This window comes from Pan troglodytes, chromosome 14 (assembly GCF_028858775.2).
Source record: "Pan troglodytes isolate AG18354 chromosome 14, NHGRI_mPanTro3-v2.0_pri, whole genome shotgun sequence".
NCBI classification, from domain to species: Eukaryota; Metazoa; Chordata; class Mammalia; order Primates; family Hominidae; genus Pan; species Pan troglodytes.
The window spans coordinates 113,876,580-113,891,000 of NC_072412.2; the positions used below are offsets into that span (position 1 = coordinate 113,876,580).

The 14,421-nt window shown below is 34.4% G+C and overlaps 1 protein-coding gene across 2 annotated transcripts in view; it reads left to right on the forward strand.

Moving 5' to 3' along the window:
• TNFSF13B (TNF superfamily member 13b) overlaps positions 1-14,421 on the forward strand; it is a 39,713-nt gene that overhangs the window by 10,265 nt on the left and 15,027 nt on the right. The window contains exon 3 of one of the 2 annotated variants that reach the window (NM_001328319.1): positions 7,827-7,883. The exons of the other annotated variant lie outside the window; for it this stretch is intronic. Within the exon in view, the coding sequence (NP_001315248.1) occupies positions 7,827-7,883 (57 nt within the window). The remainder of the gene's footprint in view (positions 1-7,826; positions 7,884-14,421) is intronic. 2 annotated transcript variants of the gene reach the window in all.

Below are 14,421 nucleotides of genomic sequence, written 5' to 3' on the forward strand. Positions count from 1 at the left end.
AAATGTTTCCTATATAACTGAGGGTTCAAAGCCTATTATGAGAGAGTCCACAATTCATGGAAATTGTTTTGTTTTATGGAACCCCTTTTCCCTCAAGCAATGACTTGATTTAACACATTTCATAAAGCTGGATTTAGTGACTGGTTTTTAAGAATTGTTTGGAAAAGTTGAGTGCTATTTTTTATGTAAATTGTTTCATATATTATTCCACGGATTTTTTTTAAGTCTGCTGTAAATCAGACACTGAAAATTTGTGAATGGTTGTCCTTAATATCAAGTGATTCACAATCTAGGGAGAAAAAGAGTTACAGAAACAATTGCGTGTATAGTAACATGTATTTCAATAGATGATATGCAAAGTATAGTGGGATCAAATATTTTGCTAGAAGGATTGTAGAAAAAGTTTGTATTTGATTTCAGTACTGAAGGATGAATGGAGTTCCACTGGATAGAAGGTAAAGTATATTTAGTAGGAGGGAACAGCAGACATACAGTCATGGAAGCATGGAAGATGACCTCTCATTCTGAGGTGTGTTTAAGTACAACTGGGTTTGGGTGGGTGACACGCATGAGACTGTGAATGTTGGCTGGGCCGGGGCATGGAGGAACTGTTTTGTATTCCAGGGAGATGCAGTGAGTGAATTGTAAGCATTAGAATGAGAAGAACAAATTTGCACTTAGAAAGATAATTCAGGAGGAAATGCAAATGATGGGCTAGGAATTGTGAAAAAGAGACACAACTTGGTAGGCTAATGGAATTGTCAAGAATGGTGAGGTAGGGAGCCGAATTTAGGCTGCTATGCTCCTCATCTTCCTTCCTCTCTCTCTGTCCCTCCCAACATCACCCTCTGCATAGATTCATGAGCTGTTAATTTTGTCTGTGATGCTCCTATTGCTCCTCTTTTTTTCTGATTTTAGTTGAAGTGTCACCTCCCAGAGAAGCCTTCCTGATTGGATCAAATGCCCGGCCCGGGCACCAAGAATTAAAGTTGAAACTTTAATTCTGTCCGTGTGATGTTGAGTAATACCCATTTCTTCCACTGGATTGTAAACTCCCTGGGGGCAGGGATGGCGTCTGCTTTTTTTTTTTTTTTTTTGCTGTTCTTAGCACATCACCTGACATAAATTAAGTCCTTAGTAAATTTGTTAAAATGAAATGGATGAGAGATGGAATCTAAATTGAAAAAAAGTTAAAAATTTAAACCATTCGAACTTGATTATTAGTTGAACTCCAAGATTGAGAAGGAAGAAATCAGGAATGTTTATAAAGTTTGTAGCTTGGGCAACTCAGAGGATAGTTATATATCCACTCAGAGAGAAAATAAGTATGCATGAGAAAGATAAAGCATTATATTTGAGACATGTTGAATCTGGAGTATCACTAAGGCATCCAAATGGAAAGGTCCAAGGGGAAAGTGAAGATTTAATTGCTGATTGGGGAATTCATTAGTAACTTCATACATTCAACTGTTTTTCTATTTTTGGCTTTATCTTCCTTGACATCAGGTTGGTTTACATGTGATATCGTGAAGCTACTGTTCTTCACTGGCAAGCTCCTGATATTCAGTGCGTTCCGAGAATATATTATTAATAAATTGAAATATTCTAACATAATTCAGTGAAGTCATGGAGAAACACAGATGATGATTCAAGTATAAAATCATCAATTTAAAATTAAAATATTAGATGAATAGTAAACTGAAGCAACATTAAGTGATGATAATGCTTTTTTTTTTTTTTTACTCTTAGTGCCTATGAGGCGATAGAAAAGGCTTGCAATTTTACATCTCCTATATTGCTTTAAGCAAAAACATAGTTAAAATATGAGTGGATATGTGACAATGATCAATTAGTGCTTAAGATTCTGTCTATACAAACACACACACACGCAAGTTACAGAAAATTATCATTTGAGGCCGGGCGTGGTACCTCGGCCTCTAATGCCGAGGTATTTAGAGGTATTAGAGGTATTAGAGGTAATTAGAGGTAGCTCACACCTCTAATGCCAGCACTTCAGGAGGCTGAGGTAGGTGGATCACCTGAGGTCAGGAGTTTGAGACCAGCCTGACCAACACAGAGAAACCCTGTCTCTACTAAAAATACAAAATTAGCCAGGTGTGGTGGCGCATGCCTGTAATCCCAGTTACTCAGAAGGCTGGGAGAATCATGTGAACCTGGGAGGCAGAGTTTGCAATGAGCCAAGATTGTGCCATTGCACTCCAGCCTGGGCAACAAGAGTAGAAGTCTGTCTCAAAAAAAAAAGAAAAAGAAAGAAAAGAAAATTATCATTTGAAGTATTTGTCATCATTCCATCAGCTGTGGTTTTTTCTATTCTATCAACTCGTTTCCAACACCCGCTTCCAAAAAGCACCCAGCACCCCTTTCTTACTTTCTCAGGAACACTATAGTGCTATTATCTTTCTGAATTCTCCAAAATTAAAAACTATTGGTCACTTCAATTTTTCTTCACAATGTGTCTTAGATGCTGCATTTACATAACTGCATTTGAGACCAAACCATCCTCACCCTATGTCTTCTCCCAGTAGATCACTGAGACCTTTGCTGCCACACTCCCTTTACAGGAGCTCGCTTCACACACAGACAGGAACATGATTTTCCTCAAGTACAAGGTCTGTCAGGCAGACCCCTCCCAAGATTGAGAACTCTACTTATAAGAATTTCTAGTAGGCCAATATGTACTTCTCAATCTAGTTTTCTCAAAATTCAAAGTTCTCAACTTTTATTACTTTTTAAAGTAAGCAACCAAAGCAAACTGCTTATTGTTGGTCAAATAACACCTTATAAACTAGCTTCCCTCCTCTAAATTGACGTATTTTAATTTCAGTGAAAATGTTAATTCAATACCATGCTTTCCCCATTTTCTTCATAAGTCTTTGTCAAATATTAGGTCAATATTGAGATCTTTAAGTGTTTTTTTTTTCTGGTTAACATTTTTCTGCCACTGATTATTTATTCAAAGCTAGTTCAAGAAAAATTAAACAGCTACATTTGTCACAACTTACGTTTACCAAATGATAAGTTTTGCAGAAATGAAAGTGAGGCATTGCCGTCCAAGATCCTCCTTCTTTAAAAACATATGGTGCAATAAATAAGATGACAGGAAAAAAAACACACAAAGAGATAAGGGAAGATGCAGGACGTACATCTCATCTGGAGGAGGCTTCTTGAATGAGATGAGTGAGAAGCACTATGAAGAATCTGTGGGTGCAGGTGATATGGATGGGATAATCGTAATGGGAATGCTCTGTGTGTAATGTTTTTCATGGGAGACACATATAATCTGCAGTAATTGCATTATTTATGGTAGTTCATATTACATTTAGCTTTGTTGAAATAATGAATAATAAACCAGTTTCAAGTTTTAATGGATTCAGTTCCAGTACAGAAAATAGTATAACAGATATTACCAATTCTCTAAACTTTCAAATCACTTTTTCTGATTAAATGGTATTTAGACATTATACTTCAAAAGGTGGCCTTTCAAACTGTAAAAATGTTTCCCATATGGTTAGTATTTAAATTACACTCTAATTGTGAAGTATTGAATTTTATTGTGTTAAGTATTGATCAATAGCAAATTATTTTTGTCCTTAAATTCTTATTTTGGTAATTTTATTTTGTAATCATTTTGTGATCATTGTAATATTTTGTTTTTAGAAATGTTTTATGTGAAGTTTATTATGATGAGTAAATTCTCTTATGCTGTAAAACGGCATTTTATAAGATTATGTATTTTACACATTATTACATCATAATCCCCAGAAATGTATATTCAGAAATGTGTCTCCATAGGCTCAGAAAGGTTTTAATGTATATTATTGCCTTGCTTAGTTAAAAGAAAAAACAATAACAAACATAAAAAAACCATTCTTAACCTCTTGTGTAATTCCTTTCAATTGTAGTAGAGGGAGAGATGTGTGAAAGGCATTTGAGAACCAAACAATAATCAATTAATATGATAATTACTATCAAATTGTGTTTCTTATATTAAACTACGCATTTGCAAAACTCTTGTGGTTAGATATCTGTGTTACTGGAAGATATTAAAAATAATATTGCCATTTTTGCTCCTCTCTTTGTGAGGCAAATCTTTAGCTGAGCACTAATCTCCAGCCTAAGACCAGATCTATGTTGAATGAGAAAGAAAGTCTTAAAAGGCTGACTAGGAGATAAGTTGAAATAGCTGAAATAGTTGAAATTCGATAATAGCTATCAAATTTCCTAAAGCGAATTGCCTTGGAAAAGCCGAGTAACTTTGTCTGGAACAAGGACAATTGTTCATTCTGCATACATTCTGCATCCCTAGGCAATTTCATCATTGTGCAAACATCAGAGCATACTTACACAACTTCAGTGGCTGTAATTTAAACCTCATTATTGAAACGTCAATTTTATATCTTATTTTCTCTTCTGAAGAACAGTTCTTGAAAGAAACTTTTCTCTTTAAAGCATATTTTCTGCTAAATGTTAGATTTCTGCTACTACATGAGAGAATAGACCACTGTTTTTCAATGTGTAGGTTGTGACTAAGTTTTAATTGGGCTGTGGAGACTAAAATGGAGACATATTCATGGTGTCAAGTCATTACTTATTAGGTAAACTTCTCTCTGACTACATAGAACATCTAAATCTGCCTTAGTTCATTCAAGGCTGTTATAACAAAATACCATAGACTGAGTGGCTTGTAAACAACAGAGACTTATTTCTCCCAGTTCAGGGGGCCGGAAGTCCAAGACCAAGATGCCTAAAGATTTCGGTATCTGATGAGGACTTGCTTCCTGGCTTGTAGATGATGCCTCCTCACTGGGTTCTCACGTGGGGAAAATAGGGCAAGCTAGCCCTCTGGGATCTCTTTTATAAGGATACTAATTCCATTCAGGAGTGCTCTGCCCTCATGGCATAATCACCTCCCCAAAGCCTTCCTAATAGCATCACCTCAGCAGTTAGGTTTCAACATAGGAATTTGGGGGCAACACAGACATTCAGACCATAGCCGTCTCCTACTGAAGTTTTTGGGAAACAGAGAAAGGGTGACTTGAAATAGGAAGTCATGGCCGGGCGCGGTGGCTCGCGTCTGTAATCCCAGCCCTTTGGGAGGCGAGGCGGGCGGATCACGAGGTCAGGAGATCGAGACCATCCTGGCTAACACGATGAAAGCCCGTCTCTACTAAAAATACAAAGAATTAGCCAGGCATGGTGGTGGGCACCTGTAGTCCCAGCTACTCGGGAGGCTGAGGCAGGAGAATGGCGTGAACCCGGGAGGCGGAGCTTGCAGTGAGCCGAGATCGCGCCACTGCACTCCAGCCTGGGCGACAGAGCAAGACTCCACCTCAAAAAAAAAAAAATAAATAAAATAAAATAAAATAAATAAATAAATAAAAAATAAAAAAAGACAAAAGAAATAGGAAGTCATACATTCTGTATTTCTTTAGCCTTTATCAGCTGCAGTTGGGCGGCATGTTTCCACGGTGTCCTTCCATGATGTTTTCTAAGTTACTTGCCTTGATATTATTAAGAACAATAATGCTAACACCACTACTGATACAAATAGTCAAGATTTATTTATTTTGCAGGTGTTATGCACTGAGCATAGCGCAAAGTGCTTCCCATGCATTGTGTCATTTACTCTTTACAACATACGTATAACAAAGGAAAGATGCAAAGTTTAAAAATCTGACTTTGACGTTCATCAACATCCTCCCTTGTTTTTGATGTGGAGGAAAGATGAGAGCTTTGTATGCGCTGATTGACCCTAGTGCCACTCAGAAACCTGTCAGGGTGCCTTGTGAATAATAATTACTTAAGAAGGATTTGTTGGAAAAATAAAAACTCTTTTAAAATAGGTTGAATGTGGCTACTACTGTACTACTATAGAGACTGTACGCTTGGGGCTTTAGCTGCCCCGGAGGCTTTGTTATTCCTTTCTTTCATGCTGTCCTCATTCACTACCATTCTTCCTGTTAGGATGCATTTCCATACTTCCAGCAGAACAGAGTCTGCCATAGTGACTAACGAATCATGTTTTTCCTGGGGCACAGGCATGGCTACCTTTCTTGTATAAGATTAATAAAAGAATCCTCAGAGTGGACCAAAATGCTCTGCTCCTATCAAAATATCTGAAAATTGACATAAAAATGTGTTAGAAAAGCTTTATAGTTATAAAGGAATTATAGTTTTTAACAATATATTTTCATCTTTAAATACCGCGGAGAATTTCTTAACAGATTTTCTTATGTGACCACACCCTTTAATAGTATGTATTTATACAAACTCAAACTTATTTAGCTACTGCTATGTTATTTCAAGTTTTAAATACATTCATGTGGTGCTTAATAACAGGGATACAGTCTCAGGGATACATTCTGCATCCCTGGGCAATTTCATCATTGTGCAAACATCAGAGCATACTTACCCAAACCTAGGTGGTGTGGCCTTCTACACAACTAGGCTCTACAGTACAGACCATTGCTCCTAGGCTACCAACTTGTACAGTATGTTACTGTATTGAATATTGTAGGCAATTGTATAATAATGCAATGGTAAGTATTTGTGTATCTAAACATAGAAAAGGTACAGTAAAAACTTGGTATTATAAATAATCCTATGGAACCACCATCAGATATGCAGTTTCTCACTGACCTAAATATTATGCAGTGTATGACTGTATTAGAAATTTTTCAGCTAATCTCCATACAATCACCAACTAATCACAGTAGAAGTTCCCTACTGTGTCAAGTTCATAAAATGTATACATTGAGAAGCATCTTTATAAAGTATTACTTTAACTCTGAGTAAAATATTTGGTAGATAAAAAACTACACTAATATTTTCTTAATCTAAAACATGCAAGCTTAGATTTATGTTTCATATTTTTCACAGACATTTACTGCTTTATTGTATCGTCGCTACAGATCCAGCAGGTGTACTTAATTTGCTTTTGCCTAAAGGCATTTCTCCTTATTTAACACAATGTTATTTAGTTTCTTAAATATTGACTGGAATATTCTACATGTAATATGTGATGTGAATTGATGTTTTCAAGAAGCTTTACTGACTATATGCACTCGCATGGAAGTCTTCCATTTTACTTGTAAAAGATGTTCTATCTCTCTTTCTCTCTTTGGTCCAATATATTTCACCAAAAGCTTGACTTTGGATCCAGAGTGAAACAGGTGGGGTTGAAATTCTGGTCCCATCACTTTCTGTCTCTGATTCCTGAACAAGCTGTTTGCACTTTCCAAGCCTTAGTTTCCAATATCTGATTTTTAGGATTCTTGTGAGGGTAAAAGGAAGTGATATATACTGTCTTGGTACACTGTCTGCACTTAAATCTGTTCAATACGTATTAGCATTTTTTTTTTTTACTTTCAGAAGTGTCAGAAATAGTATTTTTCTGTAGTAGTAAGTCATTATTTAATGTTAGATTTTTTAAAACCAAAGATTGTTTAGAATGATCTTATAAGGTTAACTGTTTCATGTATTTGGTAGACTTGCAAAACAAATGATTAAACTTGCTTTCTCTTCAGCCGTTTCTCAGAGCAAATTAGGTTAAACTGTACGGGTGATATTATATTTTAACAGCACATAGAGCTTTTCTGAAATGTCATGAATTTCATATATATATTTCATATATATAAATCAATGGGCAAATATAAAGTAACTTTAAGAATAATGTCATGCAATCAATGTAAAAAGTATAATTGATTTAGTGTTTCTGGAAGAGTGGGTTTCTAGCTTTGTGTTCTCAGTTAGTTTCTTTATTATTTCTACTCAAGTAACTAAAATGATAAATTTTTGCTTTTTAGTCACTCAAGACTGCTTGCAACTGATTGCAGACAGTGAAACACCAACTATACAAAAAGGTAATAAAATATAGCAAAGACTTGGAACCAAGCCAAATGTCCATCAATGATAGACTGGATTAAGAAAATGTGGCACATATACACTATGGAATACTATGCAGCCATAAAAAATGATGAGTTCATGTCCTTTGTAGGGACATGGATGAAGCTGGAAACCATCATTCTCAGCAAACTATCGCATGTTCTCACCCATAGGTGGGAACTGAACAATGAGAACACATGGATACAGGAAGGGGAACATCACACACCGGGGCCTGTTGTGGGGTGGGGGGAGGGGGGAGGGATAGCATTAGGAGATATACCTACTGTTAAATGACGAGTTAATGGGTGCAGCACACCAACATGTACATGTATACATATGTAACTAACCTGCATGTTTTGCACATGTACCCTAAAACTTAAAGTATAATAAAAACAAATAAAATATCCCCAGTGCTTTTTCCACTTAGAATTCAGTCCACTCCAAATATTTGTAAGTTTCAAGTCTAAAGTCTGTATGTGAATTGCATCTAAAATCAATCAGCCATCTCCAAACTTCTTATAATCAGGTAAAAAATAATAAACCTATATTTATTCAAAATGACTTGGGAATAAATAATAATTAAGACCAAAGTAATAATCTAATAAGGAGAATGACCTTAGAGGCACTAATACTTAGAAATGTTAAATAATTAAACTACAATAAAATAAAAACCAATAATAAATCAAATTCCATTTTTATTATTTAGACAGCATTTTATCTTTAAGAATGACTCAAGACCATCTTCACAAATATGAATTCTCCTGTTATATTCAATTGTAAAAATCATAGAAAGAGGAAAATAAAACTGAACAGATTATTAAAAAACTGTATTTTAAAAATAAATTTCCAATGTCAAATTATTGCTTCATAATTTACCATTTTCTCACAGAGGTAGAATGTTTTACATTTTTCAGTTATTTGAAGCTTTTTTTAGTTTTAATTTTAGACAAGTAAGTGTTTTCCATAATAATGGCCTGAAACCAGGTTCACAAAGAAACAACTTTTAATATCATTTCCCAATATGTGTCACCTAGAATATTAATCCAGAGAAATGGTCCTTGAAATAGGAGTTTCAGTGTTGTATAAGTTTGGAAACACAGCATCTTACATATTTTTCTTTGAGTCACAAGGCACATTAGCAAGTTATTGAATCTGAGTCGTCCTACTTTAAGAAATATTTGTTTAACTTTGTTTCATCCAGTTTTTCACAAATTTTTGTGACTATGCTGCTTTATCATGTATCGACCTCTCTCTGAAAGCAAATGGGAATTGCTGCTCTATAATAGCATTTGTTTATATGAGATAACTAGTGAACAAAAATGTACTAAAAAAGAACCATTCGTTCACTCACACATTCGTTGATTCATTTAGTTTACATTTATTAATTAAGAATATACAATATTTTAATTACTGTATGTTTACTGGGTGTATCAGTGACTAAAATATGCACAAATGCTCCTTGGCTTACAATGTAGTTATGTCCTGATAAACCCATCCTAAGCTGAAAATAATGTACATTGAAGAAAGCAGTTAGGACATCTAACTTACCAAATATCATAGCTTAGTCTAGCCTACCATAAATGTGCTCAGAACACTTACATTAGTCTACAATTGGGCAAAATCATCTAACATGAAGCCCATTTTATAGTGAAGTATTGAGTAGCTCATGTTGTGTTTTGAATACTGGAATGAAGTATGATTTCTCCTGAATGTATGTGGCTTTCACACCTTTGTAAAGTTGAAGATTCTAAGCCAAACTATCGCAAGTCCATATGCATGGTTTTCCACTTTGAAAGAGCTTACCTCCTGATGAGGAGAAAACAAACGAAAGGCCCAACAACCCACAAATGAACAAGTAAAATGTAGATGAGACGAAATGCTGTGGAGGGCAGCAAAGCAGGTGGGGGCAGGAGGAAGTTTTGTGTTGTGAACGAACTACGAGTTCAGGAGTATCTGGAGGTTAAGCTAGGAGATGAGGAACGGGCAAAACAACACTAGCACAGATGATGAATGTGAGTTGGCACTGGTAATGATTCCCTGGCATGCTCTTTTCATCTGTGTTTTTTTCTGCGTGACTTTAATTGTCCTAAATGCAACACAAGTACTAACCTACTTGTAAATCTATTATTTATTGCTCAACATTTTCCTAAATCATGTTTGCAACTTTTAAGAAGCAGCACACTGTTTCCTAAGAAGTAAAAGAAAGCCAGAAGAAGATCTTAAGGGCCAAAGTTACAGTTTTTAAAAACTCCTTTGAAAAGGTTTACTTTACACATCTCTCCCCCACCCCCCAAAATGCTATAAATTGCACCAAATTATGCAGCTGCTATACTTCAATGTGCGTGTGAACTGGAGAGTATGCTGTGATCTTCCTGGAGTGGTGACTACTTGCCACAGATCCAGGGGTGCTGAACTGGGATGATTACCTGGGATGCTTGCTTGCAGTGCTCCAACCTTTAGGATGAACAGGTTACCCTTGTGATGTCAGCAAACCCTTGACCAGTATATAAATGTGAGTGTGCATGGGCATTTAGCAGGCAGATAGAGGTAGGTTGCATTTTGTTAAAAAAGATTGTACTCAATAAAGCATTTTATTTGCACAGGTCCATAAGAAGACTTCTGGGAAAAGATAATAATATATTATTAATATTATTAGCATATTATATGTAATTATATATTATATAACATATAATGTATTATAATAATTATATATAATAATATATTATTATCTTCTGGGGAAAGATTTACTTGTTCATTTGTGGGTTGTTGGGGCTTTCGTTTGTTTTCTCCTCATCAAGAGGTAAGCTCTTTCAAAGTAGAAATATTGTATATATTATCTTATTGTATTATACATAACATCAGGTCTTAAGATGAAATCATGTTATGTATTTCAGAGACATGGAGATTCAAAGGAGCGGGGCTACGTCCATCTGATATTTTGAGTTCCTAAGCTTGCTCTGCCCCATACTTTTGTCCAGACAGTGAGGGCAGAGGTAAACTTCACAAAAGAGAAAAAGACGAGAGGGGTTTATCAGAGTGTAGTCTCATGTCTTTTCTGTTCATTTGTTTTTTTGAATTTTAATCTAGATTTTGAATAGGTAATGCATTCACACGTTGCAAAAAATAAAAAAGCACGAAGAGTGTGGATTGCTCCTTTTCCCATCTGTTCCTGCCCACACTCACCTCACTTTCAGTTTCCTACATAGACTTCAGACTCCCTCTATGTTAACACAAACAAATGCAAATGTAGCTCTGCTTCCCTCCTTTCTTATAGTAAACACTTAAAAACCATATTTTCAATACATATGATTTGAAAATGAGATTATAACCTGCATTCTTTACTGAACAATGTGTATTGCAGACATTTTGATGCCTGTGTACAGAGATCCTCATATTAAAAAAAAGCAGCATAGTATTCCATTGTATGAATTGAATGTATTTAACCAGTCTCCTACCAATAGACTTCTTGGTGTCCATCTTTTGCAATGCAGGTGTTTCAAAAAATAATTGTGTGCATCTGTAACTTCTCATATGTCAGCCTATGTGTGGGACAGATTTTGAATTTTGACAGTTATTGCTAAGTGGTCCTATAGGGGTTGTAAAGTGTTATGCTATCACTTGCAGCAAAAGAACATCAGGTGAAAAATAGCATCTCTTAATTTGCTTTCTTTCAAGCCATTCTTTTGTATGTTTTAAGAACCATTTGTATTTCTGTCTTTACATTCTTCCAATTTTTCATGTCTATTTTTATTTTTTTCTGTGAGCCATCTGTTCATATTTTTTTCCATTTTTTTCATTGGATTTGGTCATTTTTAAACTGATTTCTGTGAGCACCTTATATCTCAAGCAGATTAATTCTTTATATTACTAATTGCAAGCATTTCCTCCCATACTGTCATTTGTCTTAATTTTGCATACTTTTTTTTCTGTCAAATTTGTCAATTTTTTTAAAGGATTCTGGATTTGGGTTGTGATTAGAAAGACCTTTTACACTTAAACATATTAAGGAAAGATCTCGTGTTCCTTCTGAAACCTTTATAGTTATTTTCTACCTTTAAATAATTTATCTATTTGCAATTTATCCTGGTAAAAGATGTAAGGTATGAAACCAACTTAATTTTCCCCCGTGAGGGCATCACAATATTTTTTTAATCGCCCATCTTTTCCACACTGCTTGAAGACATTAACTTTAACTTTTATTAAATTCCCATGTTTAGTCCATTTTTTTTTCACTTTTTAAATACTTTTCTGTTATACCATATTGACTTAATGTCTATTTATGCACCCCAGTAAAATGGCATTTTGGTTACTAGGGCTTTGTATTATTTTCTGGTAAATTTAATTCACTCATTTTTTCTTTTTACTTCTAGAATTTTTCTTTTGTTTTTCTATTAAATATAGGAACTGTAGAATCAGCTTACTTAGTTAAAAAGAAAAAGAAAAATACCTGCTATTTTTGTTGAATCTCATATTTATAAATTAAGAAAAATACCCTCATGATAACAGATGTACAGATCAAATCCAAGAACATGATATATATTTATATTTGTTTAGTCTCCTTTTTTTTCTTTTAGTATGTATTGAAATTTTCTTCAAGAAGTTCTTGCATATTTCTTATTAATATCATTACAAGGTGTTTTATCTTTTCAAATGCTATGATAAATAGAAACATTTTCTTTCATTATATTTTCCAGCTGGTTGTTCTTTTTGTGTATAAAAGCCTTGAATTCCATGATATATCTTTTCAATATTAAAGTTGAAATGTTTTCTTTTATTTTTGGATTGCATTTCCCTAGCATGAATTTGCCCAAAATTTTACTTTTAACTTCTCTGAAATAATTTTTCTGTGTTTCTCATGTATGCAAAACAGAGTTGCTCTTTGTTTTTTGATATCATCTTAAAATAATTTTCATTTATTGGGTGATATAAATCAATTTACATTTACTTATTTCAGAAATGTATTTGGCTTTTATTCATCATAATGTGCTATACTGTGTATTGTTTTTCATGTTAACAAAAGAGTTTCTATTTTATAGTTTTAAAGAGGTTGCTTACTATGTAGGCTATTTGCTTTGCTTTTTCTGTTAGCGTAGACTTCTAAATGCTAAATACTAGGGGTAGCTACCTTTTCAGTTATAATCTTTTTATTGAAATTAAATTCATATAACATAAAATTAAATGCACAATTCATTGTAATGTAGTATTCACAATATTTTCCAACCACCAACTGTCTCTAGCTCCAAAATATTTTCTTCAGCCCCAGAGAAAATCCTGTATCCATTAAGCAATCGGTTACCATTTCTCTGTCTCCCCATGCCCCTGTACCAGCAATCTGCTTTATGTCTCTGTGGATTCACCTATTTTAGATGGTTTATATAAAGGCAGTCACACAATACGTGACTTTTAGTGCCTGGCTTCTTTCACTTAGCATAATGTTTTGAGGTTCACCCACATTCTAGCATGTATTCATACTTCATGCCTCTGTATGAATGTATATCATTCTATTATAAGTAAGCCATAATTTCATTAATGGGCATTTGGTTTGTTTCCACCTTTTGGCTATTGTGAGTAGTGATCCTGTGAACATTTGCATAAAGTACTTCCTGAGTGCCTCTTTTCAATTATTTGGAGTATACATCGATGAATCGATGAGTAGAATTGCTGAGAAAACATCAACCTGTCCTCTACAGTGCTGCAACATTTTGCATTCCCCCCAGCAATGTACGAGTATTCTGATTTTTCCACATCCTCACTGACACATCTTATTTTCAATGTTTTTATTATTATTACCTTCCTACTGGGTGTGAAGCCATATCTCTGTTATTTATTTGCATTTTCCTTATGACTGATGATGTTGAGCATCTTTTCATGTCCTTTTTGGTGTCTTCTTTGGAAAAATGTCTATTCAAGTACCTTGTCCATGTTTTTTAATTGGGTTGTTTGTCTTTTTGTTGTTGAGTTGTAAAACTTCCTTATGTATTATGGATACAAGACCCTTATCAAATATCTGATTTGCAAGTATTTTCTCCTCTTTTGTGGATTATCTTTTTACTTTCTTGAGAATGTCATTTGAGGCGCAAGAGTGTTGTACATCAGATAAATGAAGTAAAATTTATCTTTATTTTTTGTTTCTTGTGATTTTAGTGTCATCATTGAAGAACTCATTGCCAAATTCAACATCATGATTCAACCATATGTTTTCTTCTAAGAGTCTTGTAGTTTTATGTCTTATATTTAGGTAATTAATCTATTTTAATTCATTTTTGTATATGGTGTGAAGCAGAGGTCCAAAATCATCTTTTAGCATGAGGATATCTAGTTGTCCCAACATCATTTGTTGAAGAAGATGATTTCTTCCACATTGAACGGTCTTGGCACACTTGTTAAAAATCAGTTGTACATAGATGTATGGGTTTATTTCTGTACTCTCAAATTTATTTTGTTTCTTTATACACCTCGCCTTATGCTGGACCACTATACTATTTGGATTACTGTTATGTTATAGTAAATTTTGAA